The sequence below is a fragment of the Dipodomys merriami genome, unplaced genomic scaffold (assembly GCF_024711535.1).
Source record: "Dipodomys merriami isolate MVZ:Mamm:240054 unplaced genomic scaffold, mDipMer1.0.p SCAF_443, whole genome shotgun sequence".
Classification (NCBI taxonomy): Eukaryota; Metazoa; Chordata; class Mammalia; order Rodentia; family Heteromyidae; genus Dipodomys; species Dipodomys merriami.
In genome coordinates this window covers 324,359-345,160 of record NW_027206006.1, presented here as the reverse complement: position 1 = coordinate 345,160, position 20,802 = coordinate 324,359, and the positions used below count along the sequence as shown (strand labels likewise).

At 39.6% G+C, this 20,802-nt stretch overlaps 1 protein-coding gene and 1 pseudogene across 21 annotated transcripts in view; both read left to right on the top strand.

The window, feature by feature from the left end:
- Positions 1-20,802, top strand: part of LOC138808151 (hepatoma-derived growth factor-related protein 2-like) — a 299,202-nt gene that overhangs the window by 44,696 nt on the left and 233,704 nt on the right. For 15 of the 21 annotated variants that reach the window (XR_011366411.1, XR_011366407.1, XR_011366405.1 and 12 more), the window contains exons 4-5: positions 364-547; positions 1,496-1,635. The exons of 4 other annotated variants lie outside the window; for them this stretch is intronic. Coding sequence is in view for 1 of the 17 variants with exons in the window: in XM_069994100.1 (XP_069850201.1) it covers positions 18,627-18,703 (77 nt within the window). In the remaining 16 variants the exon portion in view is untranslated. Of the gene's footprint in view, positions 1-363; positions 548-1,495; positions 1,636-18,626; positions 18,704-20,802 lie in introns of all 21 variants that reach the window. 2 more of the 21 variants (XR_011366402.1, XM_069994100.1) reach the window with 1 other exon arrangement.
- On the top strand, positions 1,642-4,005 carry LOC138808150 (heterogeneous nuclear ribonucleoprotein A3-like; annotated as a pseudogene).

The window sequence follows — 20,802 nt, the reverse complement described above, 5'->3', positions numbered from 1 at the left end:
ACAGAAAAGACCAGAAATGGCACTGTGGCTCAAGTGGTAGAGCACTAGCCTTGAGCAGAAGAATTCAGGGACCATGCCCAGGCATGCATGCATAAATAAATAAATAGGATGAGCAAAAGATTAGACAGTTGTCTCCACTTCGTAGTTTGCTGTTGACTTGCGTGTGCTGCTGCCTGTGTTTTAAGAGTTCTCTGTGGGGAGCTCTTAGGACACGTTTATCTTCTTTGGAACTTCATGTAGTTGGTCTAATACATAAAGCAGCCAAGACCGTCAGATCCTCCTTGTTGCCATTGATAAGTTTGTCAGCTCTCAAGCCACAGCTTTGTGTACATTCATGTATTTTTGTCTGGGCCTTATGGATAGGCCTCAGACATTCCACAGCTACCTGGAAGACATTATCAACTACTGCTGGGAGCTTGAGGAGGGGAAACCCAACCCCCTGAGAGAAGCCAGTTTCCAAGACCTGCCTCTTCGTACCCGTGTGGAGATTCTGCACCGCCTCTGTGATTACCGGCTAGATGCAGATGATGTCTTCGATCTACTCAAGGTGCTTCCCTGAAAGCCCTTTCTCTAGCACAGTAAAAACCCAGTAGTTGAGAATGGAGCTTTGAAATCAGAGCCTAGACACTGTCCCTAAGCTTTTTTGCTAAAGGCTAGTGCTCTACCACTTGAGCCACAGTGCTGCTTCTATCTTTTAGTGGTTAGTTAGACGTAAGAGCTCTTGGATCTTTTGGGGGGGGGGGTGGTAGGAATTTGAACTAGGGCCTGGACATTGTCCCTGAGCCTTTTTTGTTTTGTTTTTGTTTTGCTCAAGGTTAATGCTTTACTACTTGAGCCACAGTTCCACTTCTGGCTTTTTGGTCATGAATTGGAGATAAAAAGGCTCATGGCCTTTCCTGCCTGGGCAGGCTTTGAGTCATGATCCTCAGACCTCAGCCTCCTGAGTAGCTGGGATGACAGACATGAGCCACGGATGCCCGGCTGGCAGGTGTCCGGATCATACAGGATTAGACCTGGTGATGACTTCTAGTCCTTTCTTGGTCATGTCATTTAGAAGTAGTCTTCATTCAGGACTCCAGCCTAGGTCAGGCCCTGGGGTAAATTGGGAGTCTCAGCTGGAGCAGAATGTTGCTGTGGGTTCTGACTGAGCTGCCATAGTGGATTACATGGGACAGAGCCTTAGAACATCTTATCCTACCCACTACCTTTTGTGTACATATAAAGTAAATCTAAGCCAGGTAGTCAGACCATTCATTGGAATTCTCCGTTTTTGGAGGGGTGGGAGCCGTGGTTGGGGTAGGGAACATTTCAAGTATTTCTATATCTTGTTCTTCGAAGAAGGTACCCCCATCCCATTCTGTGTTTTATCTGCCCAGATGGAAAAATGATATCCTGTACTTGGCATTTTGAAACAGGTGATAAGTTCGTGTATTGAAGTTTTCTTCCATTTATTTAGTTCATTGTTTTCCCCAACCCTCCTTCCTTTTCTGCCAAGGGTCTGGATGCAGACAGTCTCCGTGTAGAAGCTCTAGGGGAAGACAATTCAGGGGCACTCTACTGGTATTTCTACGGAATATGAATGTATAAAGAGGATCCAGTACAAGGGAGGTCTAATGGGGAACTCTCCTTGAGCAGGTAAAGTCTTCAGTGTCAAGGCTGTAATAGCTACATGTAAAAATGTCTTTAAAGTTACATGCCTCAGTGCTGGGTTGTGGCTTAAGCCATAGAGCACCACTTTGCAAACCTTACGCCCTAGGCTCAAACCCTGGTACCACACATACATAAAAGAAGAAAGCTCATACAAACAAAGAAAGCTAGAACTTTATTTTCTAATGAGGGGAATTAACTGTATCAGCATTCTTGAAGGGAGAGTAATTTCATATACAAATAAAAAGGAGCAGGGCACCAGTTGCTCACACCTGCTATATTTCCAGACATGTTTAAAATATGTCCCAATCAATCTCACCCCTTATATCAATTTCCTTTCCCCCTTCTCCCCTTCCTACCATCCCAAAACAATTTCAACATGCTTCCTTGTTCAATTTTCATAGCTGCAAGCCATCTCTTTCAATCAAATTTATACCCTTCCAAAATATGTTTCAAAATTATGCACCCTTGGCCTCTTCCTCTCGGTCCCATATTGAACTCGAGTTGGAAGAGGCCAGTCCGGTCTCAAAATGGAGGTAAAACCGCCGCCCGGGTCGCCCCCAGCCTGACTCTGGCTGTCGCTCCTGTCACTGGGGGGAGGAGGGCCATGATCCAAAGGAACCAGAGCAGCTGCGGAAGTTGTTTATTAGTGGTCTGAGCTTCAAAACTACAGATGATAGTTTAAGAGAACATTCTGAGAAATGGGGCACACTCACAGATTGTGTGGTAATGAGAGATCCTCAGACAAAACGTTCCAGGGGCTTCGGTTTTGTGACTTACTCTTGTGTTGAAGAGGTGGATGCAGCCATGTGTGCTAGACCCCACAAGGTTGATGGGCGTGTTGTGGAACCAAAGAGAGAGGTTTCTAGAGAGGATTCTGTGAAGCCAGGAGCCCATCTAACAGTGAAGAAAATTTTTGTTGGTGGTATTAAAGAAGATACAGAAGAATATAATTTGAGAGACTACTTTGAAAAATATGGCAAGATTGAAACCATAGAAGTTATGGAAGACCGGCAGAGTGGAAAAAAGAGAGGATTTGCCTTTGTAACTTTTGATGATCATGATACAGTTGATAAAATTGTTGTTCAGAAATACCACACTATTAATGGGCATAATTGTGAAGTGAAAAAGGCCCTTTCTAAACAAGAGATGCAGTCTTCTGGATCACAAAGAGGTCGTAGAGGTGGATCTGGCAACATTATGGGTCGTGGAGGAAACTTTGGAGGTGGTGGAGATAATTTTGGATGTGATGGAAACTTTGGTGGAAGAGGAGGCTATGATGGTGGAGGTGGTGGCAGCAGAGGTAGCTATGGAGGAGGTGATGGTGGATACAATGGATTTGGAGGTGATGGTGGCAACTATGGTGGCCGTCCTGGTTATAGTAGTAGAGGAGGCTATGGTGGTGGTGGACCAGGTTATGGAAACCAAGGTGGAGGATATGGGGGTGGTGGAGGAGGATATGATGGTTACAATGAAGGAGGAAATTTTGGTGGTGGTAACTATAATGATTTTGGAAATTACAGTGGACAACAGCAATCAAATTATGGACCCATGAAAGGGGACAGTTTTGGTGGAAGAAGCTCTGGCAGTCCATATGGTGGTGGTTATGGATCTGGTGGTGGAAGTGGTGGATATGGTAGTAGAAGGTTTTAAAACAACAGAAAAAAAGGCTACAGTTCTTAGCAGGAGAGAGAGAGCGAGGAGTTGTCAGGAAAGCTGCAGTTTACTTTGAGACAGTCGTCCCAAATGCCTTAGAGGAACTGTAAAAATCTGCCACAGAAGGAACGATGATCCATAGTCAGAAAAGTTACTGCAGCTTAAACAGGAAACCCTTCTTGTTCAGGACTGTCATAGCCACAGTTTGCAAAAAGTGCAGCTATTGATTAATGCAACGTCGTGTCAATTAGATGTATATTCCTGAGGTCTTTTATCTGTTGTAGCTTTGTCTTTGTCTTTTCATTACATCAGCTATATTGCCCTGTGAATTGTGGTAGTGGTACCAGGAATAAAAAATTAAGGAATTTTTAATTTTTCAATATTTGTGTAGTTCAGTTTTTCTACATTTTAGTACAGAAACTTTAACAAAATGCAGTTTTGAAGGTGTTTCCTTGTGAGTTAACAAGTAAAGATCATTGTTAATTACTATTTTGTATGAATTTTGCTAAAGTTAACTGTAAAGAAACACCTACTGACTTGCAGTTTAAGGGGAATCTGTTCTCATTTCCAAACCATGATAAGAATGGGCGCTGACATGTGGAGAGAATAGATACTTGCATGTATGCATTGTGTGTTTTAGATACATAGGATTGGGTATTTAAATTAGCATATTTGTGAATTTAATAGCATTAAGATTACCTTCAAATGAAAAAAAACCCCTCAAAATCCCTATTTGTGCATTTTCCTTCAATGTAATCATGGTTTTAGTGTGTTTTAAGATTTGCAGAATCATAGCTGTGTTTAGAACATCTCCATTCTACATTTACCTTGATCACATTGAGAATGACTGCTACCATAGTTTTGGAGTGTAAAGCATGTCTGCTGCCCTCTATTTAAATTTGTAAAGGGTAGGGGATGTTTTCCCCATCCCTTTAGAAACCATTCTTAATTTTTGATTCAGGACCAATAAGTGTGCAATGTCTGAGCATATTAGTGGATACCTGATTTTATTCTGTTTTTCCTTTGAGACCCCTGAGGCCTATAAATTTTATTACTTTTCTTTCCTTGGTTTAATTTCTCCATGCAAGTTTTCAGAGGAAGAGAATAAAAAGACACTTTATTGTCATATCCTTAAAAAAAAATTATGCACCCTCTACTATACCTTTGTCTCTGAGTCTCTTTTGTAATTTGGTTCAGCAGTATAGTAATGTGTATGCTATTTATTTATGAAAAGCAGTTTGTGATTTATTTATTTATTTATTTATTTATTTATTTATTTATTTATTTATTTATTTATTTATTTATTTATGAAAAGCAGTTTGAGATCTCTGATCAGAATTAAAAAGAAAAGAGGGATAGTGCTTGCCTAGCCGGGCACTGGTAGCTACTCAGGAGGCTGAGATCTGAGGATCACCAATCAAAGCAAGCCCGGACAAGAAAGGCCATGAAACTCTTATCTCCAATAAAACCACCAGAAAACCAGAAGTGGTACAATGGCTCAAATGATACAGTGCTAGCCTTGAGCTGAAGAGTTCAGGGACAGCACCCAGACCTAGAGTTCAAGCCCCACAACTGACAAATAGATAGATAGATAGATAGATACATACATACATACATAGATACATAGATAGATACATAGATAGATACATAGATAGATGGTGCTTGCCAAGCAACTGAGTTTTATTCCCAGCACAACAAAAAAACAAAGCAAACAAAAAGCAAAGCACTTATGTGTGCATATTTTTAAAAGATAAGAACCTATAGCCTTTTTGGTCTAACAGTATGAAAATATAGAATTTTAGAAATTTAGGATATTTTGTTCTTGCCAATATATATAGTTTTCATATAACTAAAAAGGTGATATTTTGTTTTCTGAACAAATGTCCTCCAATTGCATTCACTTTCCTGTAAATGACATGATTTCCTGTAAAGTATACATACATACAGTGCCAATACCATGTTTTTGTTACCATGATTCTTTTTTTTTTTTTTTTTTTTTTTTGGGTCAGTCATGGGGGGGCCTGGGCGCTGTCCCTGCGCTCTTCAGCTCAAGGCAAGCGCTCTACTGCTTAAGCCACAGTGCCACTTCCGTTTTCGAGTGGTTTTATTGGAGATACGAGTCTCATGGACTTTCCTGCCCAGGCTGGCTTTGAACCATGATACTCAGATCTCAGCCTTCTGAGTAGCTAGGATTACAGGCATGAGCCACCAGCGCCCAGCTTACCCTGGTTCTTCAAGATAATTTGACGTTTGGTATTATGTTTGATGTCTATGTTTGAATACTGTTTGTAGTATCTTTTTTCTGTTGAGATCTAGTTTAATTCCATTTTGGTCTGATAGAATATTTCAATTTTCTTATATTTTCTCAGACTTCCTATATATTCTAGAAAGTCTTATGAGCTGCCAAGAAGAATGTGTATTGTGTTGTAACATCTATAGATGTCTGATGATTTCATTTTGTCTACACTGCCATTTAATGCTGCCATTCTAGGATTTCTTTACTGATGTTTTTGTATGGATAACCTATCTGTGAAAGTGAAATACTGAAGTCTCTCATTATTATTTACCAAAGTTTATAAGTTCAGAAATATTTAATAAATCTGAGTGTGAGCTATTTTGTGCATATATATTAACAATCATAATTTTTCTTCATGGATCATTACCTTCATTAATATGAAGCGACTTTGTTTCTTCAGACTAATTTTTAGCTTGCAATCTATAGTATCAGATATAAATATGGCTAATGCTGAACACTTTTGAAGTCCATTTGCTTGGAAGGTCTTTTTTCCCATTCTTTTACCCCAAGCCATGTGTTTCTTATAGGCAACAAAGAGTTAGGTCTTGTTTTAGGTATTGTTTTTTGATCTAAGTATCCATTATGTTTTTTGAGGGTTTTGTTTGTTCGATTTTTCAGTCATGGGGGTTGAACTCGCATCTTTCGATTTTTTAGTCATGGGGGTTGAACTCGCATCCTGGGCATTTTCTCTGAGCTCTTTTTGCTCAAGGCTAGTGCTCTACTACTTTGAGCTACCACTCCACTTCCAGGTTTCTAATGGTTAATTGGTGGCAAGAGTCTAATAGACTTTCTTGCCCAGGCTTGCTTTGAACCACGATCCTCAAATCTCAGCCTCCTGAGTAACTAGGATTACAGATGTGAGACACCAGAACCTGACTAGTGTATGTCTTTTGACTAAAGAACTAAGATCTTTAACATTCAATGTCAGTATTGAGAGAAGTATGCCATGTTTCCTGGCATTTTGTTTTTTTGTGATGTTTGCTTCTTCTGCGGGTAATTTTTCCCTAACTACCTTTTGTGGTGCTAGTTTGAAAGCCATAAATTCCAGTAGTTTTTGTTTTTTGTGGAATGTTGTTATTTCTCAACCAATTTTTATGGATAGCTTCACTATGTAAAATAGTTTGGGTTGACAGTTGTCTTTTGGGTCTGGAATAATGTCTTTCCAAGTCCTCCTTGCATTTAGTTATCTGTGTTGAGAAATCTGCTGTTTTTACAAGGAGCTTGTGATAGTAAGTTACTTGCTTCCTCTCTTTTGACATTTTCGATATTCTGTATATTTAGATAGCTTACTATACTGTATCTAGGAGCATTTCTTTTCTAATCTTGCCTGTTTGGAGTATGGTAGGCCTCCAGCACAAGGATGATACTCTATTTCTCAAACATTTTCTGCTATTATTTTGTTGAATAGGTTTTCAAAGCCTTTAGTTTTTATTTCTTCTTCCTCATCTATCCCTACATCTGTAGGTTTAATCTTTTGACTGTGTCTGAGAAGACTTGTATGTCTCTTGGTCCTTCTAAGTACTTTTGCAATGCTTTGACTGATCTAATTTATCTGCTCCAGTCTTTTCCAATATGCCTTAGAATCCAGGGTATCTTTGTACTCTTGGAAGACCTTCTTTAACAATGGTAGTAGTAGGAAGCAAAAGTAATTTTGAAATACATTTTTTTGTTTTTGTTTTTTTTTTGGTCAGGTCGTGGGGCCTGAACTCTGGGCCTGGACGCTGTCTCTCAGATCTTCAGCTCAAGGCTAGTGCTCTACCACTTGAGCCACAGTACCACTTCTAGCTTTTTTCTTTTTTGCTTATGTGGTGCTGAGGAATCAAACCCACGGCCTCATGCATGCAAGGCAAGCGCTTCACCACTGAGCCACCTTCCCAGCCCTTGAAATACATTTTGAAGGAGGATGAATAATTAATTAGCACACACAAGGCCCTGGATTGGATCCTCAACATCATAAAATTTTTTTTAAAGAATCTAAAGTAAGTAAGTATTCACAGAATTGCCAGATTTTATGCACACTCAGCAAAGTCCATCAATGAACCAAACCCTCCCTTTGATCCTACACAAATTTACACATCAAGCAATGCTCTAGAATAATGTTACAGCCCTAAACATTAAAACAAATAACAATATTCTTTTTTTGGGGGGGTGGGGGTGGTCCGGTCATGGGCCTGAATTCTGGGCCTGAGCGCTGTCAGCTCTTCAGCTCAAGGCAGGCACTCTACCACTTGAGCCATAGCGCCACTTCTGGCCCTTTTTTTCTGGTTATGTGGTGTGCTAAGGAATCGAACTCAAGGCCTCATGAGTACAAGGCAAACGCTGTACCACTGAGCCACCTTCCCAGCCCCGAAATAACAATATTCTTACCATGAAGTTTTTCTTGGATCCTGTGGGCTTCAGCTAATTGCTCTTCAGCAGCTCATCTTCCAAGGCCAGTTTCCTTTCTAGCAACAGCCAGATCATATTCCAGACTTTGTCGTAATGCTTCGCCTTTTTCAACCTCAGACCGCAGCTTGGCAATCTGGCTCTCATAGCTTGACAAGTAAAAACAAATTTGTAAGCTTAACAGATAACATTAAAACATGTTTCTAAGATAGTGATATCATGTACTTAACCATTTAAACTTCTTAGAAAAACTTGATTCCATACATTTGTAAGAATTCACAAATTTGTATTTTCTGAAACACTAGAAATATTATTGTATCAAATGATATTCAGTAGTTCCTTGCTTTAGAGGGAGAAAAAAACAACAACTCGTAAAGCCAGGCACCTATAGTTCATGCCTGTAATCCTAGTAACCCAGAGCTACTTTATGCAGAAGACAAAGGCTCAAAGCCAGCCCAGCAAAGTCCATGAGACTTCCCTTTCCAAAATAAGTAGCAAAATAAGTAGCAAAAAGCTTGGCTAGAGGTAAGGCTCAAGTAGCAGAATACAAGTAAACTAGCAAGCTTAGCCAAAAACATTTAAACTCTCATATGAATTGTTATACAAATAAAGAAAAATCATGCCTTTTAATGATAAGTAAGTACTTAAAGAACATGAAACATAAGTAATTAAAACTTATTTTCTCAGCCAGGCGCCGGTGGCTCACACCTGTAATCCTAGCTACTCAGGAGGCTGAGATCTGAGGATCACGGTTCAAAGCCAGCCCAGGCAGGAAAGTCCATGAGACTCTTATCTCCAATAAATCACTAGAAAGCTGGAAGTGGCGCTGTGGCTCAAGCAGTAGAGTACTCACCTTGAACTGAAGAGCGCAAGGACAGCGCCCAAGCCCAGGGTTCAAGCTCCACGACCAACAAAAAAACCCACAAAACTTATTTTCTCTACTTCTATTCTATAAACATAATCACAAAGAAAACTGCATCAAAGTACAATTTTGTTTGTGTGGGTGGGGGGTGGTCATAGGGCTTGAACTCTGGGTCTGGGTGCTGTCCCTCAGCACTTCAGCTGAAGGCTAGTGCTCTACCATTTGAGCCATAGCGCCACTTCTGGTTTTCTGGTGGTTCATTGGAGATAAGAGTCTCACAGACTTTCCTGCCTGGGCTGGATTTGAACCACATCCCTTAGATCTCAGCCTCCTGAGTAGCTAGGATTACAGACAACACCTGGCTAAAAGTACAATTTATTAAACATTGTCTATATTATTTTTTGTTGATTATGACATCAGTGGCAAAACATATAGTAATAAAAGTGGCAACTCTTGGGTCTGGGAAGGTGGCTCAGTGGTAGAGGGCTTGCCTTGCATGCATGAGGCCCTGGTTTCGATTCCTCAGCACCACATAAGCAAAAAGAAAAAAGCTGGAAGTGGCACTATGGCTCAAGTAGTAGAGCGCTAGCCTTGAGCTGAAGAGCTGAGGGACAACGCCCAGGCCCAGAGTTCAGGCCCCACGACTGACCCCCTCCCCTAAAAAAAGTGGCAACTCTGCAAAAATCATAACAAACTACTAATATATGATCCTCCATTAACAATTATGAAATAGGTCAGAGAGAACTAGATGATTTAAAAGGTCCTTTTTCTAATTCTAAAATCATATGATTTAATCAATGATTCATATTAAATACTTATGTGGTAAGCACTGTGAAAGATACAAACCAAATGTTACTGAACTACTGAGTCAAGGAATTAAATTCTACAGAAGGTATATAGGTTCAGTTTTATAAGAGTACCTCACAAAATCCAGTTAAACTGCTTACTATATCAGACTGTGGTCTATATATCTATCAAATAAAGAAAAGACAAAAGGCTGTGTGAAAGTAGTTCATGCCTATAATCCTAGCTACTCAGGAAGCTGAGATCTATAGATCATGGTTTGAAGCCAGTCTAGGCAAGAAAGCCCAAGAGTTTCTTATTTTCAATTAACTACCAAAAAAGCCAGTAGTGGGGTTGTGGCTCAAGTTGTAGACTACTAACCTTGAGTAAAATGTCTCAGGGACAGTGCCTAACCCTAAGTTCAAGCCCTAGGGTCAAAATCAAACAAGGAAAGAAAAGACAAAGGGACTTCTGAAAGACACATCAGAAATTACTACTAGCTGCTATTAATATGTATGTGGCAGAAACTACATTCTTTCTTCACAAATAAAGAACCAGTGAGTGGGGCTGGGAAGGTGGCTCAGTAGTAGAGTGCTTGCTTTGCATGCATGAGGCCCTGGGTTTGATTTCTCAGCACCACATAAGCAGAAAAAGTTGGAAGTGGGGCTGTGGCTCAAGTGGTAGAGCACTAGACTTGAGCAGAAGAGCTGAGGGACAGTGCCAGTTCAGGCCCCACAGCCAACAAAAACAAACAAATAAATAATGAGGTTTGGAGGTATGGATCAGTGACAGAGCATAGTATACACAAGATCCTGAGTTCAATATTCACCACAAGGGCAAAAAAGTGGGGAAGGAGAAAGAAAAAACCATATGACATAGTAATTTACAAATGTCCATTAGCATGTAAGAAGAGAAACAGCCAGGCCCCAGTGGCTCACACCTGTAATCCTAGCTAAGGATCATGGTTCAAAGCCAGCAGGGGCAGAAACGTCCCTGAGACACTTATCTCCAATTAACCACTCAAAAAAACAGAAGTGTTGCTGTGACTCAGAGGTAGAGTGCTAGCCTTGAGAAAAAAAATGCTCAGGGACAGCACCCAGGCCCTGAGTTCATGCCCCGCAATAGACAAAAATTTAAAAAGAAAAAAAATCACCTTATTTATAAATTTAAGGTAACTCTAATATTTTGTTCCAGCTTCATTCCATTACTCCCTGCCCATTCCCTCACCTTTCATAATACTAAAGTAGTTAGCACTGGATCCTCTTTTGTGTTAGTTTTTTTCCTTGTTTGGTTCAAATCCATCCAGATCGTTTTCATTTTCTATACACAGGCATTCTCCCTTTTTTTTCAGGTTGTAAATAATTCTAAATAGTTGTTCCTTCTCTATTCCTTGATCTCTCCAAATAATTCTGGCTTTATAGGTTACTTTAATGTCCACTGTGTTTCTTTGGATCTTTATATCAATACGCTCTACTGATGTCTCCAATGAAGTTAATTGATTCAGCTTCCATTTTTGTGATCAAACTTCAATAATAATACTCACATCTTGGAATCAGAAATGGTCTCAAGATGGGTTTCTGACATTGGGGGGCTAATTTAGGTAAGTCTAACTATAGTGAAGATCCTGCAGCAAGTAATCCACTAGTAATCCACAATACACAGCAGGACCACAGATAATTAAATTATCATGCAAAGCTGTTTAAGATGAAGTGCCATTTGAAACCAAACAGTTAGAAAATGAAGTAGAAAAGCAACTCACCATTATTGCATTATCTTTGCCAAAAGACTAAATATTACTAAACAATTTGCAAAAACAATCTCAGGGATTCAGGAACACAGCTCAAGACAGACAAAAAGTCAGGTACTAGTAACTTAAATCTATAGTCCTAGCTACTCAGGAGGCTGAAACTTGAAGGAAAAGTCTTCAATTAACCGGCAAAAAGCCAGAATTAAAGGTGAGGCTTAAGTAGCAGAGTGTCCAGCTATGAGCAAGCAAGCCAAAGAAGAGTGAGAAGCTCTAATTTCAAGCCTCAGTACTAGAAGATACTCAGAAAACTCAGAGAATTTCCATGGTGGCTTTTAAAGAATCTCTTATATCCTGTAGCCCTAGAACATACAAGTTCAAGAACCAGACTCTAATTATGCTGAACACTGAATTATCTTTAATGGTGAGTCTAACCAAGTTTCTCCTAAAAAGTTTCAATTTGGAGATAATTAGGAAATAAAGGACCTTGGTTGAGAGCTTTCAGAATTACATAAACCTAAAAATTGTGAACCCCAAGTATCTCCAAAATAATTTTTACCCATCCCTCCTCTTTGAAGTAACTAGCCTTCTACTGCTCAAAGATTTATTCATGACTACAAGAAGGAGCTGACTTATGAGTATTTCCAAAATCCACCTGCACTGCTGCCATTAAAAACTTACTCAAGGGCTAGGAAGTTGGCTCAGTGGTAGAGCACTTGCCTTGCATGCCTGAGGCCCTCGGTACGATTCCTCAGCACCACATAAGCAAAAAAAGAAAAAGAAAATACCTGGAAGTGGCGCTGTGACTCAAGTGGTAGAGCGCTAGCCTTGAGCTGAAGAGCTGAGGGACAGTGCCCAAGCCCAGAGTTCAGGCCCCATGACCTGACCCCCCAAAAAAACTTACTCAAATCTCAGTTTCTATAGGAGAAATGCACAGCTGACACTAGAGATAACAACATATATAACAAAAGAATTACATGCTTTTTTTTTTTTTTTTTTTTTTTTTTGGTCATGGGGCTTGAAATTCAGGCTTCATCACTATCCCTCAGCTCTTCAGCTCAAGGATAACGCTCTACCACTTGAGCCACAGCGCCACTTCTGATTTTCTAGTGGTTTATTGCAGATAAGAGTCTCACAAACTTTCCTGCTCCAGCTGGCTTTGAACCTCAACCTTCAGATCTAGCCTGCTGAGTAGCTAGATTACAGGAGTGAAACATCAGTGCCAGGCATGAGTACATTTCTTATCAAACATTGTTACCTCCTCCTTTGTTTTTTCCCTGCCATCCCTTCCCTCCCATCTCCACAACTACATCCCTCCCTGCCCCATTTAAAAAAATTTTTTTTTAACCTACTGGTCAAAGCCCTCATTGTTTTTTTGTGTTTTTGGGGGTATAACTGGTCCTGGGGCTTAAATTTAGGGCCTGGGCATCTCCCTTTACTATTTTTGTTCAACGCTAGTGCTGTACCAATTTAGCCACAGCTCCACTTCCTACATGTCACTGGTTAATTGGAGATAGAGTCTCACAGGATTTCCTGCTCTGGGTACCTTCCAATGGAGATTTCCAACACTCAGTCTGCTGAGAAGCTAGCATTATAGGCACCCAGGTTCTGATTGCTTTTTGATATTCACGGTGGAAAACTTACACTGACTTTATCACGCCTCTGACTGAACTGGATCTTTGATTACTATTCTTACAAAAACTTATTATTATTATTATAAAGGTGAGGTACAGAGGAATTACAGTTACAATAAGTTAGGAAAAGAGTACTTTTTTGTTGTTGTTCATTGTGGGGCTTGAACTCTGTCCCTCAGCTCTTCAGCTCAAGGCTAGCACTCTACCACTTAAGCCACAGTGCCACTTCCAATTTTTTCTGTTTATGTGGTGTTGAGGAATTGAATCCAGGGACTCATGCATGCGAGGCAAGCACTCTACCACTGAGCCACCTTCCCAGCCCCCCAAGAGGATATTTCTTTTGGACAATGTCACCTCTTCCCTCTCTCTGTTTTTCCATCCTGTCCTCACTCACAAGTTATATAGTTCACTTTTCAACATAGTGAATACCACTGTTGCATTTGTTCACTAATGTTCTTTATTTTTATTATATTTCCCTATATTTTTGCTAATTCTCACTATGTTTACATCAGATTTAAAACATCACATGAAATGTCTATACGTATTATATATAATATATATTATATATAGAATATATAATTATATAATTATAAAATCACAAAGTGTAAGGTATGTTAGTACTATTGTGTATTAAGATGAATAATTATATTAAAATATAAAGGAAGGGATTGTCGTTAATTTTGGGGTAGTACAGGACTGGGGTTTGAACTCAGTGCATGTATTAGGTCAGTGTTCTACCACTTGAGCCAATACAATGCAAAATATTTTCATTAAAATGAATGTATTTGTCCTAAAAGAAAAATCAGTGCTTTGAAAGGGTTAACATCTTAGTACATGAAAAATTGATAAAGATAAAATATCCTCATGCATGTGTCTTTGTTCCTGAGAATTGAACGTAGAGCTCTATCACTGAGCTATATTCTTAATCCTCTATATACCTTTTTTTTTTTTTTTTTTTTTTTGGTCGGTCATGGGGCTTGAACTCTGGGCCTGGGCACTGTCCCTCAGCTCTTCAGCTCAAGGTTAGAGCTCTACCACTCCACTTGAGCTGCAGTGCCACTTCCAGTTTTCTGGTGGTTTATTTGAGGTAAGAGTTTCACGGACTTGCCAGCCTGGGCTGGCTTTGGACCACGATCCTCAGATCTCAGCCTCCTGAGTAGCTAGGATTACAGGCGTGAGTCCGGGCAACCATCTATATTCTTTAATACAGGGTCTCACTGAGTTGCCTAGGCTGGCTTCCAATTCCTGATCCTTCTACCTTCACCTCTATGATAGCTGGGATTATAGACAAGCACTCCGACCTTCTATGCCTTATCTTTCCATCAGGGTTCATCACCTGCTTCTTCTCATCCATTTAAATATTTGGTAGAAAAATTGATTATCTGCCAAGTATAGGCAATGCATAAGATGATGTCTACTTCTAAGTAGTTTACAACTGCCAAGAAAGATTGTAAATAGGCGCCACTGGAAGATGAAGCTGAGCCTTTCCAGATAGGATTTTTGGCCTGAGTCATTTCAGAAAGAGTTAAACAGAATGATCTGCTGGTGGAAAACAAGCTAGGGAGTGGTTCCATTGTAGGTGAAATGACCCAAGTAGGAGTTTGTATGTTTAAAATTTAGTGAACCATTACCATTTCTTTAATTTTTTGAGTAAGATACAAAATACCAATGGAATCTAATGCAGATGATCAATTCTTGAGTGTCAGCTATGATGAAGTTGTTTTACACTTTTTGCTTACAAAAGGATTACAAATTGCAGTTCATGAGACTTTCTGAATTTAGTTCAGGGAAAGGTCTTTTTCTTTTTCTTTTTTTTTTTTTAATCAATTTATGGTGGGATTCAGGTCCTCAGAACCCAGGAATATTGAGATCTATTAATTAGGTACAGTCAAAACCCTTTTTTCAAAATATAACTGTGATGTTCCAAAGTTGTTTTATTTTCAAACTATTTGATACTTAATTTTCTTTAAAAAGACAGTTCTTAAAAATAAATCACAGTTCTAGTTATGGTACCTAGGAAGAGGAGGTGGGGGAATACCCATTAGATAGAGAATCATGGAGTGAGAAGCTAAGTATTTCCCAAGTATTAAAAGATCACTTTGGGGTCTGGGAAGGTGGCTCAGTGGTAGAGCGTTTGCCTTGCATGCATGAGACCCTGGGTTCGATTCCTCAGCACCACATAAGCACAAAGAAAAAAACCAGAAGTGGTGCTGTGGCTCAAGTGGTAGAGCACTAGCCTTGAGCTGAAGAGCTGGGGGACAGCGCCCAGGCCCAGAGTTCAGGCCCCACGACCGGACCCAAAAAAAAAAAAAACAACAAAGATCACTTTGTTCATTGATTTTGTTTTATATTTATATATTTTCATGAAAACAATGTGTACAGTAGTGTGCCCAAATCTGCAGTATGTGGCTTGATGGACTTTTCCAATGTGCCTTGATCCCTTCTCCTTCCAGGTCTTTATCAATTTCAGTTTGTTTCCTTTTTTCCCCTAGTCTACTTTTTCAGTAGAGTCTTACTAGAATAATCCTTAATATAATAATCCTTTGGTATTTTAAGCTAGCAGTTCCCTTTAGGAAAATCTGTTTAACTCTTTTGTATATGCTTTGACTTTGAAACATTGCAAGCTTCTTGTCCCTGTGCTCTTGAGTCTCACCAACTTTCCTGCCTGGGCTGGCTTTGAACCTCGATCCTCAGCCTCCTGAGTAGCTAGGATTACAGGCCACTGTCACCGGCACTAGTGGTAGTTTAAAAATAAGATTTTGTTATTATTAAAGTGTTTTGTACAGGGGTTACCATTTCATAAGTAATGAGTACATTTCTGTTTTGGAACTTTGCCACCTCTTCCTATTAGCAGTACTTTTGAAAATAACTTAAAATATTTGCCTACACGTAGTAAGCGTTTGAACAAACTCTTAAAGCTGTTTACTAGCAGAAAGAAGCATATGAACCAACATAATAGTATAAGGATGGAGGGGACAAGTAGAGAAATTAAGGTTCTTAGAACTATTGGATGATTATTCTGTTATTGTCTGAAACCCTCATTATTATAGATTATGAGTCCAGATTTTCTATTCTGTAATGCTTATACAGATAGATACTAGGGTCAGCTCTTGTATTTGCAGTCAACTTGTTTTCTAATTAAAATGTTTTGTATTTGTCCTCCTCTCTGAGATTGGGACTCAGACCCTGGTAATCTGATACTTTTGCTCATTGGCTTGGTGCTCTACCACCTGAACCACAACTCCAACCCCATGTTTTTGAAATTTCAAATAGAAATGTTATTTAACTCTTGGAACATACTAGTGCTTGGTGGCTTGAAAGATTGAAAACTAATAAAGGAACAGGTAACCCCATGTGATTCAGCCATACAATTGAAGTATGTTTTCATTATACATTTCAGAGTGGGAAGTGTTGCTTTAAACTTTTGTTAATGTCAGCTTTTACATTACTCTGTTTATGCTTTCTAGAATGTCATTTAGAATTGTGAAGTAGATTGACATTCTTTTTTTTAAAATAATTTTTTATTATGAAGATACTGTACAGAGGGGTTACAATCACATGAGCAAAGTAATAAGTACATTTCTTATCAAGCATTATTGCTTCCTCCTTTGTTTTCCCCCGACCATCCCTTCCCTCCCACCTATACAACTTACACCCCCCCCCCAAATTGTAAAGTTCGTTTTTCTTTTTTTTGGGGGGGGGTCTGGTCATGGGGCCTGAACTCTGGGCCTGGGCACTGTCCCTCAGCTCTTCAGCTCAAGCCTAGCGCTCTACCACTTGAGCCACAGTGCCACTTCCGGCTTTTTTCTTTTTGCTTATGTGGTGCTGAGGAATCGAACCCAGGCCTCACGCATGCAAGGCAAGTGCTCTACCACTGAGCCACCTTCCTAGCCCTTAAAGTTTGTTTTTTGACATAGCATCTTGTACATGTCATTGTTGCAATGGGTCAGCCTGTATCCCTGTTTAAACAACTTATTTTTTCCCTTCTGCTTCCCAAATTATACCAACATCAAATACAGTGAAAATGGGTTATACCGTGGGGGAGGGACATAGAAAAAAACAAAAAAAATCACGTGGTACCTTATAAATACGTTACAAACAATAGCAAGAAAGAAAAAAAAAACACTTGATTCCTTAGCTTGGTGTTCATTTCACTTAATATCATCTTATTTGACCTTTTCTGCTTGTCTCAGATATATAGTAGTTATAGCAAATAAGGAAAATCAATGGGACCTATGTTTCTTTGCACCTGGCTTGCTTCACTTACTTTTTTTCTTTTTTTTGGGTTCGGTCGTGGGGCCTCAACTATGGATGGGCCTGGCTGCTGTCCCTCAGCTCTTCAGCTTAAGGCTATCGCTCTACCACTTGAGCCACAGTGCCACTTCCAGCTTTTTTCTTATGTGGTACTGAGGAATCAAACCCAGGGCCTCATGCATACAAGGCAAGCGCTCTACCCCTGAGCCACCTTCCCAGCCCCTAATATAATTTTTTTCCAAGTCTTTCCATTTCCTAACAAATGGGGCAGTGTCATTCTTTCTGATAGAAGCATAGAATTCCATTTTATATATAACACATTTTTTTGATCCATTCATCTACTGAGGGGCATCTCGGTTGGTTCCATATATTAGCTATGGTAAATAATGCTGTAATAAACATAGTTGGGCTGGTAGCTTTTGTATGGTCTTGTTTGTGATCATTTGAGTAAATGCCCAAAAGTGGGATTGCTGGGTCATTGGGGAGCTCTTCATGGAGTCTTTTGAGGAATCTCTATAGTACTTTCCAAAGTGGTTGAACAAGTTTACACTCTCACCAACTATGCAGTAGGGTTCTCTTCTGACCACATCCCCTCCAGCATCTGTTGTTATTAGAGGTCTTGATTATAGCCATTCTAAATGGGGTGAGGTGGTATCTCAACGTTTTTTTGATTTGCATTTCTTCTATGGCTACAGAGGTTGAGCATTTCTTCATGTAGATTTTGACATTCTTTATGTGAAATACTTGGATTAAGATAAGTTTAAGAATTGAGAATTTGAGCCCGGTGCTGGTGGCTCACGCCTGTAATCCTAGCTACTCAGGAGGCTGAGATCTGAGGATCGCGGTTCAAAGCCAGCCCGGGCAGGAGAGACCATGAGACTCCTATCTCCAATAAACCACCAGAAAACCGGAAGTGGCGCTGTAGCTCAAGTGGTAGAGCGCTCGCCTTGAGCTGAAGAGCTGAGGGACAGCGCACAGGCCCAGAGTTCAAGCCCCACGACCGACAAAAAAAAAAAAAAAAAAAGAATTGAGAATTTGGGGATTTGAGGAAGTTAATGGTGGTACATATTCCATGTGTTTTGCTACTGCTAGCATGGCACATAACTTTCTGCAGAGAAATTATAGAAACATGACTGCATAAAAAAAATGACTGAATTAGCTTTGGTTTTGCAACAAAGTGAATTTGAAAAAGACACCTTTGTTTTATGGAACTTCTTAGGTTTCAGAGTGGGGAATAAGATTTGGAACCTGTAAAATGTCTGATTTTATATCTTCAGCTGTCTTGAATATGTTATCAACTTATTCAGATGTGTTGAAGTGTATATGACTGAATGATGGTAGTTTTTTTTTTAATGTTTCTTTTAGGTAGATGAAGTTCCTGATGGAGCTGTAAAACTACCTACAAACAAACTACCCATTTTCTTTTTTGGAACTCATGAGATGTAAGTCCTGTTAGCTTTTAGATGCAAATTAGAAGTTTCAGGATTGTGCATAAAATGAAAAAGTAGAGATTAATTTAAAGAGGAATAGGAAAGAAATACAAAACTTTAAAATTATTTTTGAACTTTAGAATAAATTTTCAAGCTACCTCTTTGTGTTGAGGAAGCACTATGTATCTTTTACTTTTAGATAGTAAAGGCACTGTAGGTTTAATTTTGATTGAAAGTTTAATTTTCTTAATCAGGGAAGGAAGCAAAAGAATGGTGGAAAGTTTGTATGGGAAGTTTTTACAGGACATTCAATATTTCTGTTCAGTAAAATTACATGGACTTTCTTCCCCCCTCCCCCCCCATTCTGGGATTTGAATTCAGTGTCCTGTACTTGGTAGGCAGGTGCTCTACCATTGAGTCATGCCTCTGGCCCAACTAAGTGATTTCTTTTTTTTTTTTTTTTGTCAGTCATGGGGCTTGAACTCTGGGCCTAAACTCTGTCCCTGTGCTCTTCAGCTCAAGGCTGGCACTCTACCGCTTAAGCCACAGTGCCACTTCCGGTTTTCTAGTGGTTTATTGGAGCTAAGAGTCTCATGGAGTTTCCTGCCTGGGCTGGCTTTGAACCTCGATCCTTAGATCTCAGCGTCCTGAGTAGCTAGGATTACAGGCGTGAGCCACCAGTGCCTGGCCCAACTAAGTGATTTCCATAAGGATTATCTTATATTATGCTTTAGGCCTTAGGCTATATTGTACGAAATATGAGCAGATGAAATCTGGACAGTTCCTTTGAGTGTACTAGAGGCTTATGGGTAGTAGAGCCACTCTGATTTGTTCTACTGTCCCTAGTGGATATGGGCACAAACTGATTTGGTGAGACAATTTTAATTTTTCAAAAATTAGCTGAAAATTGAGCTGTTACTTTTACATGCATAAGATTTTCTGGGAGCTATCTCATGGGTTTCCAATGATTATATTTGTATATACCTATCATTTAGTAGCCTTCTAAGTACTATATAATTTGACTGGTTTTGAACTTAAAATAATTTCTGTAGCTTAGGCTTGCTTATTTGGGATGAAGAGAAACAAAGCTTGGTATTCCTCTTCTAATTATAATTATTTTCCTAGAAATGGCTACAATGACAATGTCTGATTTAATGTTTCTTAGCAACCAGCTTTCAGTTATTAATGTGTATGTGTGGTACTGAGGTTTGAACTCAGCCTCCTGCTTACTAATCAGTTATCCTTCAGCCCTTTTAAATTCTGGTTGTTTTTGGAAAGGGAGTTGTATTTTTGCCTCAGGCTAGTCTTGGACTACAGTCCTACCTGCCCCTCCAGTAACTAGGATTATACTGCTGTACCATTATCCTAGCTCTCACATAATTTTTTCAACAGTTATGTTTCGCTGTGATAATATACACAAAATGTATACCACTAAGTTGATTTTAATATGAATTTCATTAGATTTTAGCAGTTTCTTGTATTCATGATCATTCCATTCTCTTCAGTTCTAAACAACCACTAATCTACACGGTTGAATCACCATTTCTGGCCATTTCATGTTAGTGGTATTATAAAATACCACAAATTATTATTTTTTTGAAACTTAAAAAAATTGTCTTTAGTTGTACAAAGGGATTTCAATTCAACAAATTGATAAATTTGTAAGTACAATGCATCTTTTTTGTGGGGAGCGGCCTGAACTCTGGGCCTGGGTGCTGTCCCTCAGCTCTTCAGCTCAAGGCTAGCACTCTACCACTTGAGCCACAGTGCCACTTTGGTTTTTTTCTTTTTATGTGGTGCTGAGGAATTGAACCCAGGGCCTCATGCATGCAAGGCAAGCGCTCTACCACTGAGCCACCTTCCCAGCCCCTAAAGAAACATTTCTTAGGGCTTATCCAAGACTTTCTGAGTCAGTCTGTAAGCTATGGAGTTCAACAATCTAACAAGCCTTGGGGATGATCCTGAGCCATACCAAATTTACAAATACTGTATTAAATGTAGCTGGCATTAGTTGAATTTTCTTTGGAGGGGAAGGGAGGCAGTTTGGGGCTTGAACTCAGGGCCTGGGCACTGTCCCTTAGCTTTTTTGTTTAAGACTAGCACCCTACAGT